At 38.4% G+C, this 21,689-nt stretch overlaps 1 protein-coding gene across 1 annotated transcript in view; it reads right to left on the reverse strand.

The window, feature by feature from the left end:
* LOC145521026 (complement C5-like) overlaps positions 1-21,057 on the reverse strand; it is a 33,680-nt gene extending 12,623 nt beyond the window's left edge. Inside the window, 16 exon segments of the mRNA XM_081528681.1 lie at positions 2,880-3,009; positions 4,167-4,370; positions 6,786-6,971; positions 7,380-7,441; positions 7,444-7,494; positions 8,651-8,781; positions 9,473-9,583; positions 10,406-10,496; positions 12,067-12,149; positions 14,932-15,000; positions 15,002-15,021; positions 16,526-16,596; positions 18,812-18,974; positions 20,257-20,315; positions 20,318-20,448; positions 20,993-21,057. Coding sequence (XP_081384807.1) covers positions 2,880-3,009; positions 4,167-4,370; positions 6,786-6,971; positions 7,380-7,441; positions 7,444-7,494; positions 8,651-8,781; positions 9,473-9,583; positions 10,406-10,496; positions 12,067-12,149; positions 14,932-15,000; positions 15,002-15,021; positions 16,526-16,596; positions 18,812-18,974; positions 20,257-20,315; positions 20,318-20,448; positions 20,993-21,057 — 1,627 coding nt within the window.
* Between the last annotated feature and the right edge of the window lie 632 nt (positions 21,058-21,689).

A 21,689-nucleotide genomic window follows, 5' to 3' on the forward strand; every position in this document is an offset into this window, starting at 1 on the left:
TGCCCTACTCTCCCCCACCCTTTCTACATGCCTCATCCAATCAGCAAATGACCCACAAGACCCCTATCCTACTCCTTGTACCCTTGGTATAAAAGTGGACTAAGGATGACTGTTCAACATAAGTTCTCCCTTGAGCTGGCCCGCTGTTCTAACAGTGTCTCTCACGCTAATAAACTTTATTTCCCTCTCATTCTGTCTCATGTCTGGAAATTCTTTTCCAACCCATGCCCGGACCATGACAGAAAATGGCAAATGGAACATGTATATCAAAAATTACTTTAAATGTAAATGGATTAAATGCTCTAATCAAAAGACACAGACTGGCTGAAAGGATACAAAAACAAGACCCATATTTATGCTGTCTACAAGAAACCCACTTCAGACCTAAAGACACATACAGACTGAAAGTGAGAGGATGGAAAAATACATTCCATGCAAATGGGCAGCACAAGAAAGCTGGAGTAGCAATCTTCATATTAGACAAAATAGACCTTAAAATAAAGAAGATTACAAGAGATAAGGAAGGACACTACGTAATGATCAAGGGATCAGTCCAAGAGGAAGACATAACAATTGCAAATATCTATGCACCCAACATAGGAGCACCTCAAATACATAGAAACACTAACAGACATAAAAGGAGAAATTGACAGTAACACAATAATAGTAGGAGACTTTAACACCCTCCTCATACCAATGGACAGATCACCAAAACAGAAAATTAATAAGGGAACACAAGTCTTAAATGATGCATTAGATAAGATGGATCTCATTGATATCTTCAGGACATTCCATCCAAATGCAGAAGAATACACCTTTTTCTCAAGTGCACATGGAACATTCTCCAGGATAGACCACATCTTGGGTCACAAATCACAATTCATATGGAAACACAAATGACCCCGAATGGCCAAAGCAGTCTTGGGAAAGAAGAATGGAGCTGGAGAAATCAACCTTCCTGACTTCAGATTATACTACAAAGCTACAGCTATCAAGACAGTATGGTACTGGCACAAAAACAGAAATATAGACCAATGGAACAAAATAGAAAGCCCAGAAACAAACCCAATCACCTATGGGTACCTTATTTTGACAAAGGAGGCATGAATATACAATGGGGCAAAGACAGCCTCTTCAATAAATGGTGCTGGGAAAATTGGACAGCTACATGTAAAAGAATGAAATTAGAACACTTCCCAATATCATACACAAAGATAAACTCAAAATGGATTAAAGACCTAAATGTAAGACAAGAAACTATAAAACTCATAGAGGAAAACATAGGCAGAACCCTCGATGACATAAATCAAAGCAAGAGCCTCTATGACCCACCTCCTAGAGTAATGGAAATGAAAACAAAAGTAAACAAGTGGGACCTGATTAAACTTAAAAGCTTTTGCACAGCAAAGGAAACTATAAGCAAGGTGAAAAGACAACCTTCAGAATGGGAGAAAATAATAACAAATGAAACAACTGGCAAAGGATTAATTTCCAAAATGTACAAGCAGCTCATACAACTCAATGCCAGAAAAGTAAACAATCCAGTCAAAAAGTGGGAAAAAGACCTAAACAGACATTTCTCCAAAGAAGACATACAGATGGCTAACAAACACATGAAAAGATGCTCAACATCACTTATTATTAGAGAAATGCAAATCAAAACCACAGTGAGATATCACCTCACACTGGTCAGAATGGCCATCATCAAAAAGTCTACAAACAATAAATGCTGGAGAGGGTGTGGAGAAAAGGGAACACTGTTGCATTTTTGGTGGGAATGTAAATTGATACAGCCACTATGGAAGACAGTATGGAGATTTTTTTAAAAACTAGGAATAAAACCACCATATGACCCAGCAATCCCATTCCTAGGCATATACCCTCAGGAAACCAAAATTGAAAAAGACACATGTATCCCATTGTTCGTTACAGCACTATTTACAATAGCTAGAACATGGAAGCAACCTAGATGTCCATCAACAGATGAATAGATAAAGAAGTTGCGGTACATATACACAATGGAATATTACTCAGTCACAAAAAGGAACACATTTGAGTCAGTTCTGATGAGATGGATGAACCTAGAATTATACAGAGTGAAGTGAGTCATCATATTCTAACACATATATACAGAATCTAGAAAAATGGTACTGAAGAATTATTCACAGGGCAGCAATGGAGAAACAGACATAGAGAAGTGACTTATGGACATGGGGAGAGGGGAGGAGAGGGTGAGAAGTATGGAAAGAGTAACATGGAAACTTATATTACCATATGTAAAATAGATAGCCAATGGGAAATTTCTGTATGGCCTAGGAAACTCAGACAGGGGCTCTATATCAATCCAGAGGGGTGGGATGGGGCGGGAGATGGGAGGGAGGTTCAAAAAGGGAGGGAATATATGTATACCTATGGCTGATTCATGTTGAGGTTTGACAGAAAACAACAAAATTCTATAAAGCAATTATCCTTCAATAAAAAAAATCAATTAAAAAGAAAAAATACCCAGAAGAAATGCCCCATAAAAGTAATTCAAACTACCTTGAGGGCATGACTCAGCAACTCAGGAACTCTCCCTCTGAGTCTGCCTGTGTGTCTATCTACACATACTGTACTCTTTTTCCTCCTAATAAATACTTTACTTGCTACACTACAAAAAAAAAAAGAAAAAATAATGCTTTGTACACTTAATTTATTATTAGGGAAAAGTTCATGTTAAATGTCCTTACCACAATAAAATTTTAAAAGTTTAACTTTATGTTAAAAATCATGCTGTGGGAGCAGTGAGGATTTAGAGGGAGAATCAATGTGGGCCCAGAAAAGGTAGTGTTTTTTATAAAAAGCATATTCATGTGAATTGGTTGAAAACAACTACTTGCCATCTTGCTGGGAGTCATCTGCGTTTACAGCGGTGAGGACAGTGAGTCCTGCTAAGTAGAACACTTCAGCATTATTCCTGCCACCACCTGTTCCGCAGTCATGGTCATTTTTATCTAAAGATTGAAGTATCTGTTCAGAAAGAAAATCTTAATGTTCATCAAGCATCTTCTATACATTAGGTACATGTACTTGCGCACATTCAATCTTCACAACTGTTTATTGTGGCTTGATTAATCCCACCTAGTAGTTACAGAAATTGAAGCTCACAGATGTAAACTGCCCCATTAGTTTAAAAGGTACCTCTCTCAGAATCAATAAGGTTATTGCTTATTCCAACAAATGGCTTAGTAAACAAGATGTTATCAGTTACTGAAAGAAAGATAGCTTGGAATTGTTTGTATTCAAAGGTTTGCTCCTAAACGTGGATTTATCAAGGCAGGAACCTTGATCTTGTTGACTGAAAGCTCATGCCTTTTCCGATATATCATGTTGCCATCCTTGCTAGTATATATTTTGAAAAGCTATGAAAAATGCTTGGAATCACTATATCTGTCCTTGAGCATAGGACTTAAACTCTTCCCTTTGTAAACATGGTTTGTTCTTAAGGAATGTTGGCAAGGCTTAGCAGTCCAATACTTGGTAATGCTCTGCTTGGCCATAAAACTGCTGAGGTCACTGACTAGTCTGGGGACTGAATGCAGGCTCTGATCAAACCCTGGGCATGGTGCCATGGAAGGAATATCTGTCTAGGAGTTAGAAGATCTTGAAGGAAATCCTAAACCTACTAACTACTTGTTAACATGGCAGGTCACTCAACCTCTCCAGGCTGTTTCACTGACTGCTGAGCTCAAAAAGTTGTTATGAGAGTCTGTGGAGAAGATGTTTGTGAATGTGCTCTATGGACTATAAAGTGTGATGTAAGTTCATCCATTCATTTGCTAAATATCCACTGGATACTGCTCTGTGCTGGGGCTTCCCTGGTGGCTCAGCAGTAAAGAATCCACCTGACAATGCAGGAGAGGAGGGTTCCATCCCTGGGTCGGGAAGATCCCTTTGAGAAGGAAATAGCAATCCACTCCAGTGTTCTTGCCTGCGAAACCCCATGGAGAGAGGAGCCTGGAGGACCACAGTCCAGAGGGTCACAAAGAGCTGGACACAACTTAGCAACTAAACGACAACAACAACAATGCTTTGTGTCAGGCAAGGAATCATTTAAAGGATTGTTTGCATAAGTAAAGAAAATGTTGTAAGCAGGGGACTAGATGCGAGTAAGATACTGAACTTACCACATAACTGTAGTGTGTAACTTTGTCAACATACGGACTTTTAGGGGTAACCGTTATGATCAGATATTCTCCCACAAGCAAACTCTTGTAACCGTCTGTCCAGCTAAGTGAAAGGAAACTTTGGCTGCATGATGAGTAGGCTACTGCTTGATAGTCATTGCTGGCCTGATATTCTTCTGGAAGGTTTGGGTCATCAGTTCTAACCTAAAGAAGATAGTGTCAAAAAATGTAAAACCTGATACTTTACTTTGCATCGCTAACAATGATGACGGTGGTAGTAGTGGTGGTGGTAATTATTAGCACTTTGTTAGCATTCACTTAATGCCAGGTCTGGTTCTGTGAAAACATCGTATGAAAAGGTAAAGTAGCATTTCATTGCCTTAATCATGATAAGCTATGTTATCAAGTAACTACAGAAAGGCTGCTGATTTTAAAAAATAATAAAATTGTATGTGAATGTCTAGCCTAATTGTGGAAGAGTCCAGTGAAGTAAAATAGAGGAAAGATCCCAGGGACCTCCCTGATGGCCCAGTGGTTAAGAAATCTGCCTTGCAATGCAGGGGATGCTGATTTGATCCCTGGCTGGGGAACTAAGATCCTACATGTAGTGGAGCAACTAAGCCTGTGCTGCAACTACTGAGCCCGCATGCTCCAGAGTCTGTGTGCCACAACTAGAGAGCCCATGTGCCCCAACCACCGAAGCCTACATGCTCTGGAGCCCACACACTGCCCACACACCACAAGTAGAAAGTCCATCTCCACAACGAAAGATTTGCATGATGCAATGAAGATTCCACGTGCTGCAACTAAGACCCAACATAGCCAAAATAAATAAATACAATAAACAATTTTTTTTTTTAAAGAGAGAGAAAAGATCCTAGACCTAGGGTTGACCTTCTTTCTTAAATGACATGCCAACTTATTGACTCATTTCCTTCTGCCATAGGCTAGTAGGAATTAGGAATTTGAGGAGAGGGAAAATGTGGATAGGAATGTGGCAATTGATCTTAAAAGTTAATAGAAATATTGGTTGTGAATGGAAATAGTGGTGAATAATCTCACTACTTCTCAGGAAAGGGACAGGGAGACAAATCTAGGAGAGTAAACATCTGTTCATGATGGCAAAGTCCAGGGTAGTAGGGAACCCGTAAATACAAGAGTTATGTTGTGCCATCTCTTGAACAACAGACTGGAACCATCTTCGTTTTTCTTGAAGCTGAAAAATTTGATATTATTTGCTAGTGAAGGTAATATGACAACTAATGAACAAAAGAACAAAGAAAACATAGTTCATGCTATTAGAGTAAAGGGAGACTGTGACACTTGGCTCTTGTGTAGGTTTGGAAAGAGAAATACGCATTTAGCCAATCAATATTTTATGTTTCCTAACATATGTCAGGAACTATGCTAGTTGCTGGGGACACAAAGATGAACAAGATAGACACAGCTCTTACCCTCAAGAAACCTGAAATGCATGAGACTTTCATGGAGTAAGAATACCTCCCTTGATCAGCAGAGGGTAGTTAGAGAAGGCTCCTTGGAGGATATGATTTAATAGCTGACCCCCAAATATGTAGGAGTTAGAGAATCAAAGAACGGGAAAGTGAGTCTGAGGTGGGTTAAAAGGCCTTGTGGCCAGAGGCGGCAGAACATTAAGGAGCTGCAAATTGTCCAGTGTAGCTGGGGTTTGAAGGGTGATAGAAAGAGTGATGACTAATGAGTTTGGAGAGGGGAGCAAGGACAAGGTCAGCTGAGATGAGATTTGTGTCAGAAAAATCACCCCATTCACTTGCACGGTGAGGACAGTGACTGGGAGGAGGGTGAGGACTGGGTGGCTCTGGGGCCTTTCACTAAAGCAGGGCAGTAGGAGGGGGTCCAGGTTGGAAGTTGGCAGGGAGAACTTAATTTTGTACTAAGTGATGCTTATGCTTCTTCAAAAGAGCAAGAAAAAGATATGAAGAGGCAGTTCTATAAGAATCTTGAGTGTTTAGAATGAGTCTTCATTATAAGCTATGGGAACAGATGGTACCATAGAGGAAAATGTCGAATAAAAAATGTCATGTAGGAAGAGAGGAGAGTCTGAATAGAACCCTGAGGATCACCTTCATTTAGAGGGCAAGTTAGGGATTATGGCTTCAAAATGGAGACTGTGAAGAAGAGAACAAAGAAGAAAAATAAAAAGCAAGGAAGTGTGGAGTCACAGGGGCCACACCAGGTTATACACAGTGCCCCCAAAGAGAACGGAGGCTATTCTTTAGTAGAGTTGGCATGTGAACTGTGAATTGAAGGAGAAATGATAATAGCTGGAAATCAATGGACTACAGAAGACTATTTGTATGCTTGTATTCCACTGGCAATTCTTACTCTAAATTGTCCAGATTTGAATAGCACTGTTTAGCATAAGAAGAAAAATATTACTTCTAAAATATAAAATCGACAAACTCATACCCTTTAGGTGATACTCAGGACATTAAGTTGCATTTCTTGTGTCCATAAGTCAAAAGTCTCAGAGCAATTCACCAGACTTACATATAAAATTTCCCTCACTTTTCACGTATACTAGCTACCACACAGACTGAAGGGCTATTAGAAAATGCAACAAGTGAGAATTTGGCTCACGTGAAACTCCAGAGCTGTCACATCAGAGGGAATATTAACCATAAATGAAGCTACTCCATCGATATAATTTGTTGTACTTTTTCTTGGAACCAGTTCTGTCTTCTTCTGAGTTTTATCCACTGTTCTTGCTTTCAAGGTTACTGTAATCCCTCCTACAAAATGGGCGAATGCATCCCTCACCTGGACCTATTGGGCCAAATTCATTTCAGTAGTTAATGTTGAATCTTTTACAATAGGAGAACCTAGACTAAGCCCCAAGCAAAACGCTGGCAGAATTTAGTTCAGTAGTCAAATGTGGTTCTCTTAAGTTGGTACTTTAACCATTCCAGGAATATATAATATGAATTACACTCAATTCAATGTACAGATACTGCTTTTTTAATAAGAACACGGCACTGTGCTATGTGCTTGTATGTAAGCTGCATGTGTGTGTGCCGTGCGCGCTCAGTCATGCCACTGACTGGGTGAAATGATGACAGTGTCTAGACTGCTGTTTTTCATCACAGACTTGGTGATCGGCTTGTACTATTCCTCACCCCCACAGTGAACACCCTTACGGTCTGTTCAACATAACAGATTTTATAATCATCTAACCTTTATGGAATATGGAATCCCAGGTTTCAGGAAAAGAGAAGTAGCAACCAGATCCAGTGTTAAGGAGAGAGGACATATTTGACATCAGTTAGTTTGGTTTCTTGGAAGAGTCTCCCTAATGGAACAATAGGTTGATCAATCCGAGAATTTGACAAGCACAATGTAGTCCATTAACCTGCACAGGAGCCCACTCTCTCCTTTTCTATTTCTTAATTTGGATAAGGACATGCCATTTGTCAAATCCTTGGTCATTTCTCCTGCAATTGTGAATCTAAGTTCGAATTATTGCTATGGTTACCCTGAAAGAATCTGGCGATTCCATGAACCAGTAAAGTGCAGTTTGCATGAGGTTGGTGAGATGTTCGTTCATCAATTTCAACTACAGTATCCTGCTGCAGGGGCCTTTCTGGTAGCTCAGCTGGTAAAGAATCCACCTGTAATGCAGGAGACCCCGGTTCGATTCCTGGGTTGGGGAGATCCTCCAGAGAAGGGATAGGCTACCCACTACAGTATTCTTGGGCTTCCCATGGTAGCTCAGCTGGTAAAGAATCTGCCTGCAATGCAGGGGACCTAGATTTGATCCCTGGGTTGGGAAGATCCCCTGGAGGAGGGCATGGCAACCCACTCCAGTATTCTTGCCTGGAGAATCCCCATGGACAGAGGAGCCTGGTGGGCTATGGTCCATGGGGTCACAAGAGTCGAACAGGACTGAGCAACCAAGCACAGCACAGCACATCCTGCTCCAGACTGTTTATTAGATCATTCATGCCTCCTCCCTCCCCTTTTTTCAAGTAATGGAGCAGAATGTCAATAATCCTGTGAGAAGAGACACTCATTTGTGAAATAGTTAGTTATCATTTCCAAGGCAACATTCAAAAATTTACCAGGTATTGTGGTAGAAAATATGTGTTAAATATTTAATAATATGTAAGCAAACACTCAAATGACTCAGGAATGCTTTCATATGTGAATAATTGTAATATATCATTTGTTTGTTGCAAGAAAAATTGTCTGGTATCAGCATTACCTGTTCTTTTCAATAACTTAAAAGGCTATCCTTTACATGTGGGAGTAGGGGATCATCACTGCAGAAAGATGTCTTTCATGGGATGTCTTTCATGCACAGAGCTGGTGGATAGTAGTTTGGTAGAGCATATCTGGTAACTGTATTTGCCCAACACTGCACCAATAATTAGCTGCAGATTTCTATCTGAACTTTGGAAAAAGAAAGAAATGTGAGAAAAGAATTTATAGATCAGTTTGGAACTCACCTGTACTTTCTTGGACTTCCACAAAAATATTAAGATACTTGTTATTTAAATCTTTTAGACTTTTATATGACAGTTTTTCAATTGCTTCTGATGTGTTAAAAATGATTTGTGCAACTCCATCAATCAACTGTTTTTGAAGGAGGACAAAAATACAGAAGATACAGTATTAGAGAATAATTAACTGCTAGGGATTAACAAATTGACTTTCACCAGCCTGCAAAATCTTCACTTGACAATGACATTATAGTTACAGCTATTGGTAATACAAAGCATAAGCTTGATTCTATGGCATATATATTTTTAAAAATTATTTTTAATTGAAAGATCATTGCTTTACAACATTGCTTTGGTTTCTGCCATACATCAACATCTGTGGCATATATTTTTAACTGATTAATATTTAGGTCATTTCTTTTAAGCTTGAAGCCTCAGGTCATGGAGAAACAACCCTGGGTAGGGCTGAAAAATCTCTGATTCAAAACCATGTCTCATCCCGTTCAGAAACTGAAGCTATAATTTGCAATCTCTACCTGATGGAAGCTCATCTCAGGTCCAGGATACCATGTCTATAAAGGGAGAAAACTGCCTCTGGGAGCAGGTTTTTGCAAACTCAAGCCTCAAAGTGGAAGACAAACATCACTGTAATTTTTCTGCTTTCATTAGTAGAACTTCCCAAAGTCCCAAGTATTAGTGGTTTTGTTATGTTCTGTTTGGTGCTGTGAACTCTTGGGGGTGAAAGCTCATTTTTGATCTCTACATTGTGATGAATTGACCCCCAATTCTCCATTTCTATGAAGGTAACTTGATTTCTTCTTTATCTTTGTTTTCTGTGTTGCTTCAAGCATCATTTCCTTTCTGCTGTCATTTAAATTTTCTCTTATCCCAAAAGAGACAGAAACTTTAGCTTCAGTTACATTCTTATTGTAAGAATACCTGTTTTAAAAGAATATAATTACCCCCTTTTCTGATAAAGCAATTATTGTAATGAGATATAGATGTATTTTTATTCCTATGACAAATGAGGAAATTGAATCCCAGAGGTATAAAAAGAGCTTACTCAAACTTCCCACGGTTTTTACGTTCATGGTGAGTTAATGGAGAAATGAACTAGAACCCAGGTGGGAGGCCACAGTCCTTCCACACACCACAGCAGGGTGTGCCTCCCGGGTGATACTTTTAGCAAAAGGGGTGACATCGCATCTTCTTAACGTGTACTGGAGGGAAGTTATGTTTAATTTAGCCTCATATTTTTCCTTTGAGTCAAAGAAAAACATTAACTTTCCCTATTTACACATTAAACAGGCAAGCCAGTGCTCCCATGAACTTGTCTGCCAAGTGTGATTTCGGGGCCTATTCGATCAATTTCATAACCACTTTTCTTAATTAAGTTGTATGATCAATTAATATTAACAAATAAGAAGTGAATACTTTCATATCATATTTTTAATACCTAGACAGTTACAGTCACCTGAACAGCCACCATGATATTTCAATCTTTAGGATTCTTTGCTTATAAGATTGTTAAACAACAGTAAGACTGGAATCAGTAAATGCCCTTCGGGCAAATCTCCTTGAACCCACTTCCCACAGCTATGGCAGATATTATTAACCACAGTATTTTTGACATTGAACTTCAGAGTCTTTCTCAACACAGGACCCCCAGCAAGCACTACCAATAAGTCATTCTTTAACTCTTGAATGGAAACTGCTTGCCATTCAGAGGCTAGATGAATCTGAAAATAATAATTTTCTTACCTAGCTTTTATAGTAATCTTGAAGTCCTTAAAGGTTTTATGACTAATGAAGAAATTCTCTGGTTCTACTAAGATAAAGAAGTGTGGTTTCACTGAATGTAAACCCAAGCAAAAAAAATTATACAGTTTAAACTATATTTGTAACTGTATTTCAAACAAGAAACTTCAGTACAATGAGCTAGAGCAACATCAGTAACAGATACTTCCCTCCTCATCATGAGGTCTCTTCATCCTTCCCTAAGGGGTCAATCTCATCTCTCTGCTCCAGCAGTCATGTCCTTATTAAAGCATGTGTGTTACTATCAAATTATGAGTTCCATAAGGATGTCTTGATCTTGTTTATCTTCGTAAAGCCTTTCACATATTAATAATGTTTGACAGATACTTATTAAATTGCATCTTGTGTTTAGCAATTCTCTTCCATTCAGTGTTCAAAGTACGAGCATAAATCGCATATTGGAGAGACTTCTTCTAGTTATTAACTGTAGAAAATTACTTTCTCACAAAAATGAATTAGAACAAAGGGAAGTTTTAGACTTTCTAACTCTTTGATACTATAATTCACAAATAACACTTCTGACTGCTTACAGATCTATGTGTTTTCCTTACGCCTGTCCGAGAAGCAATTCTGTGTTTCACAATCCCGTTTATCACGCACTGCTCTGCAGGCTGATTACCCAATGGGAGAAGGCTGCCCTTCAGAGAGAAGGGAGCCTTGGCCCGAGGGTGACCAGGGCAGGTGGTGAGGGGCTGGCTGTTCAGGGGTAGAGTGAGTGTCTCAGTCTTCTGGCTGCCCCTTTCTGTGTCAGAGAAAAATGCCCTCCAGCACACTGGCGAAAAACAGAGCAAGGACTTGGTAACTGTGACCAGCATCCAAGAGTGCTACTCAATAACTCCAAAGTTGAGTTTAATCGGTTCAGAGGATATTCTGTTGCATGTTAAATGTTTCAAATTTTTACATATGCTTGCCCTTTCTTCATTACAAACACCTCTCTGCCTCCCATCAATCTGATGGACAGAAATCATCGTTTAAATAGCTTTAACAAATTTACATAAGAACATACAAGTTAACATTCTAGTAAACGCCTCTGAGAAGTGAACAGAAGGAAATATAACTTAACTGCTAGTAAAATTAATATAGATAGTTCCAAAATAAGTATATCTTGTAATTGTCCAAACACATCATCAATTTTTAGGACCGACAGGAGGGAGCACTGGCTTGGGATTCAGAGGGGGCATTCTGCATTCTCGTTCTCAACCAGACAAAGTGGCTCTGAGAACCTGGATCAGTCTCTCCGTTTCTCCAGGGTCTGATTCTTCTTACCTGGACTCATCTTTAGATGAGGAGCTAAGACTATGTCATCCTTAAGAGAGTCAAAGAACCATGGATCTTGCAAGAACATTATCTGATCCTGCCTTCTCATAGGACTTGACCTTTGCAGAACTAGGATAAGAAAATAGGGCCCAGAGAGTTCAGTGACTGAACTGAGCTGAGCCGGGCCGCGAATCCCAGGTCTGTGGCCTTCTGACTCCCAGTCCACCTCTGTCCCCACTCCTCAGTGCCCTTTCTTTATTTCTTAACGAGTTCTTAGTCAACAAAGTTATTCAGAATCATTTTGTAAAAACATACATTGGAAATTTCAATAATTTATGAGAAATTACCATGATTTTTAATCTCAAAATATGCAGTTCCTGTTGTTGTAAAGTCCTCTTTGTATTTAGCTTTAACTGTCCATAAACCATACCTGTGAAAGTGACACATTTAAAATTTTAGATGTCATCAAATAATATATCTGTAAGTCACCCAGTGACTGTAGCTAATATTCATATAGGCACTGGTATGTGCTTTACATGTGTTAACATATTGCATCCTCACCAAAATACTAGAGAATAGCTTATATTATTATCTCTACTTTATTATCGGAAAAATGAGGACCAGAGAGGTAAAGTAGCTTGCCCAGGAACACACAGCTAAAAGGTGGTAGAGCTGGGATTGAAACTTGGTCATTCTGATTCCAAAGTTCTCGGCCACAACTCCATGCTCAGATGACTCTGACAGCAGTTTCAGATTTATGCACCATCTAATTGATATACTATATTTGAAAAATGTTTTAAAATCATAAACAAAAAGTTCATTTTAAGAAAAGTTTTAAGCATACTGAAATTTATGTTATTAATTCATTTTCTAGTATACAATATTACATACTGAGCCAGAAAATATTTTTCACTTCAGTTCAGTTCAGTTCAGTTGCTCAGTCATGTCCGACTCTTTGCGACCCCATGAATTGCAGCACGCCAGGCCTCTCTGTCCATTGCCAACTCCCGGAGTCTACCCAAACCCATGTCCATTGAGTCAGTGATGCCATCCAGCCATCTCATCCTCTGTCGTCCCCTTCTCCTCCTGCCCCCAATCCTACCCAGCATTAGGGTCTTTCCCAATGAGTCAACCTTTCGCATGAGGTGGCCAAAGTATTGGACCTTCAGCTTCAATATCAGTCCTTCCAATGAACACCCAGGATTGATCTCCTTTAGGATGGATTGATTGGGTCTCCTTGCAGTCCAAGGGACTCTCAAAAGTCTTCTCCAACACCACAGTTCAAAAGCATCAATTCCGCGGTGCTCAGTTTTCTTCACCGTCCAACTCTCACATCCATACATGACCACTGGAAAAACCATAGCCTTGACTAGACGGATCTTTGTTGGCAAAGTAATGTCTCTGCTTTTAAATATGCTATCTAGGTTGGCCATAACCTTCCTTCCAAGGAGTAAGCATCTTTTAATGTCATGGCTGCAATCACCATCAGCAGTGATTTTGGAGCCCAGAAAAATAAAGTCTGACGCTGTTTTCACTGTTTCCCCATCTATTTCCCATGAAATGATGGGACCAGATGCCATGATCTTAGTTTTCTGAACGTTGAGCTTTAAGCCAGCTTTTTCAGTCTCCTCTTTCACTTTCATCAAGACGCTCTTTAGTTCTTCTTCACTTTCTGCCATAAGGGTGGTGTCATCTGTATATCTGAGGTTATTGATATTTCTCCCAGCAATCTTGATTCCAGCTTGTGTTTCTTCCAGCCCAGCGTTTCTCATGATGTACTCTGCATAGAAGTTAAATAAGCAGGGTGACAATATACAGCCTTGACGTACTCCTTTTCCTATTTGGAACCAGTCTGTTGTTCCATGTCCAGTTCTAACTGTTGCTTCCTGACCTGCATACAGGTTTCTCAAGAGGCAGGTCAGGTGGTCTGCTTTCCCATCTCTTTCAGAATTTTCCACAGTTTATTGTGATCCAAACAGTCAAAGGCTTTGGCATAGTCAATAAAGCAGAAATAGATGTTTTCTGGAACTCTCTTGCTTTTTTGATGACCCAGTGAATGTTGGCAATTTGATCTCCTGTTCCTCTGCCTTTTCTAAAACCAGCTTTAACATCTGGAAGTTCACGGTTCATGTATTGCTGAAGCCTGGCTTGGAGAATTTTGAGCATTACTTTACTAGCGTGTGAGATGAGTGCCATTGTGCGATAGTTTGAGCATTCTTTGGCATTGCCTTTCTTTGGGACTGGAACAAAAACTGACCTTTTCCAGTCCTGTGGCCACTGCTGAGTTTTCTGAATTTTTCACTTAGTGACATTGATTATACTTTTAATGAAGCAATCTTAAAGTTTAATCATATTAATATATATACTATATAGTATACTAGAAAATCAAGACATCATTTCTAGGACCATTTAATCAGATTAAACTTATCAAAATGATATAAGTATATAGCTTTGGAAATTTTACAATTTAAGGCCAGTTTTTGAGTGGCAGCGTTATTTTATAGAAGGAAAGAGTAAGGATGAATCTGGTCGTTGGTGAAATCTGGGTTTCCATTTCAGCTCCACCATTTAAAGACTGTGTGGTTGAACAAGCTTATACATTTCTCTGAGCCTAAATTTCCTTATATTGAAAACAGGAATGATATAGGGCTTAGCAAAGTGCTTGGCACATAACAGGAGATCCATAAATGTCACTTCCCTTACTGCTTTGAAGTGTTACATTTTCAAGGCATTACGCAATATAAAAGCCTCAAATCACGTCTCAGAAAATCTTCCAAGTTCTAAGAATAAATGTCAGAGAAAATTCCACAGCATCTATGTAATATTAAACACTGCTAGCAGACATCTTCCATTTGCACATTTTTTCCTCTTTTGTATTTCATGCTCAACATTTTAGGAGCATGATTTATCCGCCACAGTGTCTAGTACCTGGACTTAGCTGTGGAAGGTGCTCACTAAATTGAATAAACAGACCAGCATGGTGCTTGCAGCTGGCAGTTACTTTATCAGTACCCCCCATCTCAATGCAGAAGAGTCCCAGCAGGTGCCACCTTCCATTAGGTAGGAAGGACACTCACTGGCATGTTAAGATTAACCAAGGTACATCAGCACCTCTCAGTCACATGTTGATGGCTCCATCAGACTGTTCAGTAACTCAGTTACCTTCACGGCTTTTAAGAGAAACAACTGTACCAACAAATCATTTAAAATACTTAGGATTAGATGGAATCTTGAAGTCAGGAGAACTGATAATTCCGGTAAAATTTTTTTCTTGTCTCAGCAACTTCTGACCCTTCTGGATCCTTTGAATGAAAAGAAAAAAAGTTTAATTTTTTAAAACAATCTTTAAGTTCAGAGCATATTATTGAGCGTAATATGTAATTGGTAGTTCTTACAGAAATATTCACTAAGCTCTATGAAACTTTGTTGAAACTAAGCCCATATGGTGTTTATGTGATTTGAGGCGATGGCTGTCAGCTGGTCACGCTTGTTAACAAAGACTAATGTCTAAGGCAGAAAGGCACATTTTCAACAGACAAAAGAAGTATAGTAGATATTGAGAATATGTTAAATAAACTCCCAGAGAGGTTCTTCTCCACCATGCCTCTTCTTGAACAGGACCTCCTGGATAATTTTCAAACACTGTTTGCACGATGCCATGCCATGTCTGAAGACTTCCCTGGCTCCCTTTGTCTTCAGGATCACCCTGGGACAATGCCACAGCAATGGCCCCTGACCTGTTCAATGTCTTCTCTCCGTGGGGAATTCTAACAAGGGAACAATGGGCTCCATGGGGCCATTTACCTCTAAGACAAGTTCACCTGAACCTGCTGTCCCCTCCAAGAACTTCCACAATGTAAAATAACCCACCAAAGCTGCCACTGATTCTCCAGGAAGTTTCCAGGCCTGGCAGCCACCAGTCCACTCACTGTCATGGTCATCTCCATACCTTGCTTCTTCCTGGCTCCCGACCTCTGCTCCTTTAACGTGTGACCCAACTTTTCTCTATCAAACCCTCTCTATGGTTTAAAGACCTCTCTTGGTCTTAAAGACCAAGCTCAGGACTGCTCTCATCCTTTTATAATTCCCTCCAGAGTAATTTAACAATTATCTCTAGTACTTCCTTCCCTTCGGGCTGATCTGCTATTGGTCCTACATCATCTCCTACTTGGCTTACTGTGTTAGGCGTGCTTATTTGCCCTTCTGAACTCAAATGCTTATGAAGGACACGTCCCATAATCCCCCAAATAAATCAAGAAGGGCTAAGTGTGGAAGCTCTGGAGAAAGATAGACCTGCATTTGAAGCCTAATTCAGCTAATAATTATGAGTATAATCTCAGTGGCTACTTAATTTCTCTAAGCCTCCATCTTTTCATCTATAAACAAGAGATAATTATATTGATCCTATAAGGTTGTCATGATGATATAATGTACACCATGCACTTCTCACTGGTACCACAATTATACTGCTACAACCCTCACCGCATCTGCCCACGCTTCACAAACAACAAAAGGATATGCACTAATATGACTCACTTTAGAGTATAAAGAACACCACCAAAAGGCGTTCTTTAATGGGGCCATCAAAATGTATTTCAACTACATTAAATTTACACACAAAAAAGTCAGGATAACAGAAGTGTAAAATTACCATGTTGTACCCACAATAGATGATAAATATATACTTGCTGCTATTCAATAATGGGTAATTTAATACCACATTTTACTGGTATTATAATAATGAAAACTATTCATATAATGAAAATGCCATAGTTAAATTTTGATATAAATTAGTGGTATACTTACTATAAAAGTTAAGGTAATCTCTTTTTGCAATGGTTTTAGGTTTTCATCCAATGAATAAACTTTAACTTTTACTGTAAGAAAAAAATTGTCATTATTAGAAACTCTGTTCAACTCATAAGCTGACAACACTATTCATAATCTTACAATATGAGGGCCATGAAATTAAAAGTCAAGTTAAGAAAGTCCAAAACATTAAATCTAAGTTTAAAGGGAAAGATGAATCAGGATGCTGCACATGAACCGTGAAGTGGAAAAATATATTCTTTTCACCAAAAATTTCCTGGATGGAGTTCCTTTAAATATTTCTCTTTTTGCATTTAAAATATCATTAAATTTATTAAAAAGTAGTTTTATACAACCCTTTGTATTTTTAACCACTGATAGATAAGAAAGACTGCAGCTCACTGGTATCTGAATTAATTATAGAGTAAAGGAGAAAGAACATAAGCAGTAAGTTGTGTTGACATAACCTAGTGAAGCATTCTCTAATACAAAATCTGCATGTTTACGTACTGGAGTACATGGAGGCCTTCCCCAGTGTCTCAGCGGTAAAGAATCCTTCAATGCAGGAGACACGGGTTCACTCCCTGGGTCAGGAAGATCCCCTAGAGAATGAAATGGCAACCCACTCCAGTGTTCTTGCCTGGGAAATTCCATGGACAGAGGAGCCTAGTGGGCTATATGCATGTGGTCGCACAAGAGTTGGACACAACTTACCGACTAAACAACAACAAAGTAGGCCTGCACATTCAGGGAAGGCTACTGGAGGCATCAGATCTGAACAAGGCCAACAACTGAGCGACTGAACTGAACTGAACCCCATTCCACGCTAAAATCTAAGGAGAGGGAGGAAAACAAATTTTGGGGGGCTTCCCAGGCAGCTTAAATGATAAAGAATCTACCTGCCAATGCAGGAGATGCAGGAGGCTTGGGATTGATCCCAGGTTCAGGAAGGTTCCCTGGAGGAGGAAATGGCAACCCACTCCAATACTCTTGCTTGAAAAATTCCATGGACAAGAGGAGCCTGGCGGGCTACAATCCATGGGGTCACAAAGAGTCAGACACGACTGAGTGACTGAGTATGCACACACGTGCATACAAGGATGGAAGCTTCTCCTTAGATACAGACACTTCTGATCATGTGTCTCAGAAATAGTTCTGACAGTCTAAAGCCAGGTTAATTGTGTACTGGCAGGGACCTGATGCTAAAATCATGTCGGTGATCTCCATCTGGGGTCTGTCTAGTCAAAACTATGGTTTTTCCAGTAGTCATGTATGGATGTGAGATTTGGACCATAAAGAAAGCTGAGCACTGAAGAATTGATGCTTTTGAACTATGGTGTTGGAGAAGACTCTTGAGAGTTCTTTGGACTGCAAGGAGATTAAACCAGTCAATCCTAAAGGGATCAGTCCTGAATATTCATTGGAAGGACTGATGCTGAAGCTGAAGCTCCAATACTTTGGCCACCTGATGCAAAGAACTGACTCATTGGAAAAGACCCTAATGCTGGGAAAGATTGAAGGCAGGAGGAGAAGGGGATGACAGAGGATGAGATAGTTGGATGGCATCACTGACTCGATGGACATGAGTTTGAGTAAGCTCTGGGATTTGGTGATGAACAGGGAAGCCTGGCGTGCTGTAGTCCATGGGGTAGCAAAGAGTCAGACATGACTGAGTGACTGAACTGAATTGAACTGATCTCCATCTTATCTTATTAGATGATGTTTATCTAATTAACATCATCTTCAATGGTCATTCATAAAGGACAGTTGCATTCAGTACATCCTCATTAGATCAACCTTCCTTCCCACACTTGAGATAATGTGTAGATGAAATTTCCCGAAAGAAGACTGAAACCATTTTGAACTGGAAACATAAGGAGGCAGACATAACTAGGTGAACTTTGCAATATAGTTCACAATTTTCAATGTTAATATGAAATTGAAATATTCTTATAGAGGGAGATGATATTGAGAATTAAAAATTAGATTTTTTTAAAGTTAAAATTCAGCCTCTGTATTAAGTTCTATAATACATCACTTCAAGTTTTTTTAAAAAACTATTTTGAAAGGTGTTTTGGCATCATTCTAAGAAAGGTCTTTCTACCTCCAAGTTATACTCATATTTTGCTGATTCTTTGTTTTATAATTTAACCTTTAGTTTGTCAGATCCTTACTTTTGTGTATGGTGTAATTTTTTCACCACAAAATAAACCACTTGTCCTAATACCATTAATCAGGCCATCTCACTTTCCCCCCAGAAATTATAATTCTCTTTTATTATACCTGACTGATCTGAATCGTAAATAGATTTGTCTGTCTGAATGATGAGAAATCCATTGTCATGGCGTAGTGGAATTTTTGCTGCTTTTGAAAAATGAGCAGATAAAACTTCTAAATATACATGTGAAATTGCATTTGGTCCTCCAGATAAGTCTTTTGGCTGTATCTGTTAAAAAATTAATGGATGAATATTATATAATTAAGATATTAAGATAATATAATTTATTATATTATGAAATGATTATATTAATCATATCTTATTAACTAACTTATCTAAATATAAATATATTAAGATAATAAAAACATATGTCTTTTAGGTATATATTAAAATGATTTGAGTTGTTAACTATATGTAACATATAAACATTTTATAAGATTAAACAGTAAATATATTTTTCTACAAACACCTCTGTATTTTAGTTTCTTATCCAATTTAGTTTGAAATAATCACTTTTAAAAAGTTGATCCAGGGTAAATGTCTATTGCAAATGACAATCACTAAAGAATTCAATTTTTGATAAACAAGATAACCAAGTCATCAAGAAACATGAAGGAGCTCAAACGCTGACCGGCGATGGGTGGGGGAGGTCCAGCATCAGGTAGAGAGTGCACTAAGTCACTTAACACACGGTAGTGTGAATGAATAAAATATCTCATATTTATTTAGTTATAACTAGACTTTTATTGAAAGTCAAAATCTTTCTTTTCATGATGATTTTCGTGTCCATTGGTCATTACATAATTAGTAAGTAGTCATCTTCAAGTACACTGTATATGATCAGTATATGTTATAGAAATAGAGTTTTGACAATTTTTTTTGAACATCATTAGCAAATTTGTTTGGAAGAAAATTTGCTTGATTTAGGTCCAAACAGTAAGTACTAAAAGCCTAAGATAAATACATATGTTAGGGAAAAAATTAATTTTTCTAGAAAACCATGGGATTAGAATGTTAAATATAGTTTAGAAAAACAAATGTTCAAAGTGTTCTCTATTAACTTCTCTGAATTTTTAAAATCAAGTCAAACCTATTTTTATGTCTCTATATATTAACATTTGTTTTCCTCCTAATAAATAATATTTAAGTATCTAAATTATCTCTTTCTAGTATTTATTGTGTAATTTTAAAACAAGTACATGTGTTGGTTGATTTGGTTTTCAACCCATGTCACCAAATCTTTTCATCTAATAACCTTTATCTGCTTCATTCAAACTTTTGCATTTTTCTACATTGCCCCCAAATCAGAAGCAGATTCTCTATTTAACATTTCCCACTTACTTGCATGTAAAGTCATACGGCCCTTATCTCTCACTAACTAGTGAACTCAACAGTGTGATGTATCCACATTTTTATCCACATATGTAAAAAGGATCAGTGCACCATCTACATATGGGTTTTATATAGAAACATTTGGCATATAAAAAGAAACTATAAGAAGAATAGATACAGTTAGGCTTGCAGAACTTTGGAATTTATTTTCTGGAGATAAATTAACTTGGTCAGAGAGTATGTAAAACTTCTGTCAGTATAACTTTTAACAGCAATGGTCACTGGAAATGATGTTGTGTATCCATGAACTTGAATTACTACATTTTCAGAGACTCCAACATAGAATACATTAGGTGCTGAGACAACAAATCTGCTGAAACAGTTAAAATTATTTAATACAACATAATTTTTATGTTTTTTACTTAACTCAAATTAGCAAATTTTCTTACATTTAACAATATGTGTTTTACTTCTCAAAATTTTATTATCTAGGATAAAGCCAGGACAGTGTCCTTCAGGGTTTCATCCTAAGGATGATATTTCCAAGAGGCAGATGGAAATTATTTTAATCAGTTGCAGCCAGGGCAATACTTAATAGAGTCCTCTATAAGAAGTGAAAATAGGGATCATGCTTCTGTCTGGAATTTTTAACCAAAACATCAGTCAGTAAATTACTCTTCCTCAGGGCATGGGTAATAGTCTGAGAAAATACAGAGTACTAGAATACAAGTTATGCTAGCTCACAAAGTATTCATATTAAAAAGCAGGGAAATAACATTAGACAATAAAGAAAAGAAATTCACTTGGATTTCTCAGGACTAGAGAGTTAATTTCATGTGGCATTGATTGAATTCTGCTTTCTATAAAACTACAATCAAAACACACTGTAAATAAAAAGGGGATCCTTCACTTACGTTTGCTCTTGTCCCCAACTTCTTCCCAAGCAGAGAAAAATAAACACTATGCTTAAAATGTCCATGGCTGGGTTAGGATTCAACTGTTGATACAACCTTTCTTGAAATTGCCCTTTTTGAGTGTGAACTCAGTTTGAAGAATTTGGTTAAATAAGTCCTCAGGTTAATTATTAATATCAGATAGTGGGATCACTGAGAAGGAAACCTAAGAATTTAAATGATAACCTTGTAATGTCCACAGATAATTTTGGAATTCAAAGCAGAGAAACTTGCTTTGATGACTAAAACGGAAAGGATACCCAAATGGGAGTCTCTAGGAAAAATGTTTCAAAGATGGACACAGACACAAAATATTTGGAGGCTGTTGTGGTCTTGAACACTTCCCTGTTATAGTAGATGCATTTGATGCCCTGCTCAGATCCCCTTTTCTGGGCCTGGTTTATGCATGCTACAAATGCTGTGAATATTGGTTGCTTAACTTTTCTAATTGCTCACTTCTCCAGGTATTGCTAACTCACTTCAGCCACTGGAGACAGCTTGCCCAGAAATGCCTGGGAAGTTATATCCAATTCCTGGGACTGGTCCACAGTTAAAATTGACTGGTTCTGAGGATACAACAGACTGCTCCCTTGACTCAAGGTGGGGCAACCTTGTAGTACCACTCATGCCACAGAGCCTCTCACGGGATCAGGTTGAA

Source organism: Giraffa tippelskirchi, chromosome 1 (genome assembly GCF_054371585.1).
Source record: "Giraffa tippelskirchi isolate mGirTip1 chromosome 1, T2T-mGirTip1v1.2.pri, whole genome shotgun sequence".
Classification (NCBI taxonomy): Eukaryota; Metazoa; Chordata; class Mammalia; order Artiodactyla; family Giraffidae; genus Giraffa; species Giraffa tippelskirchi.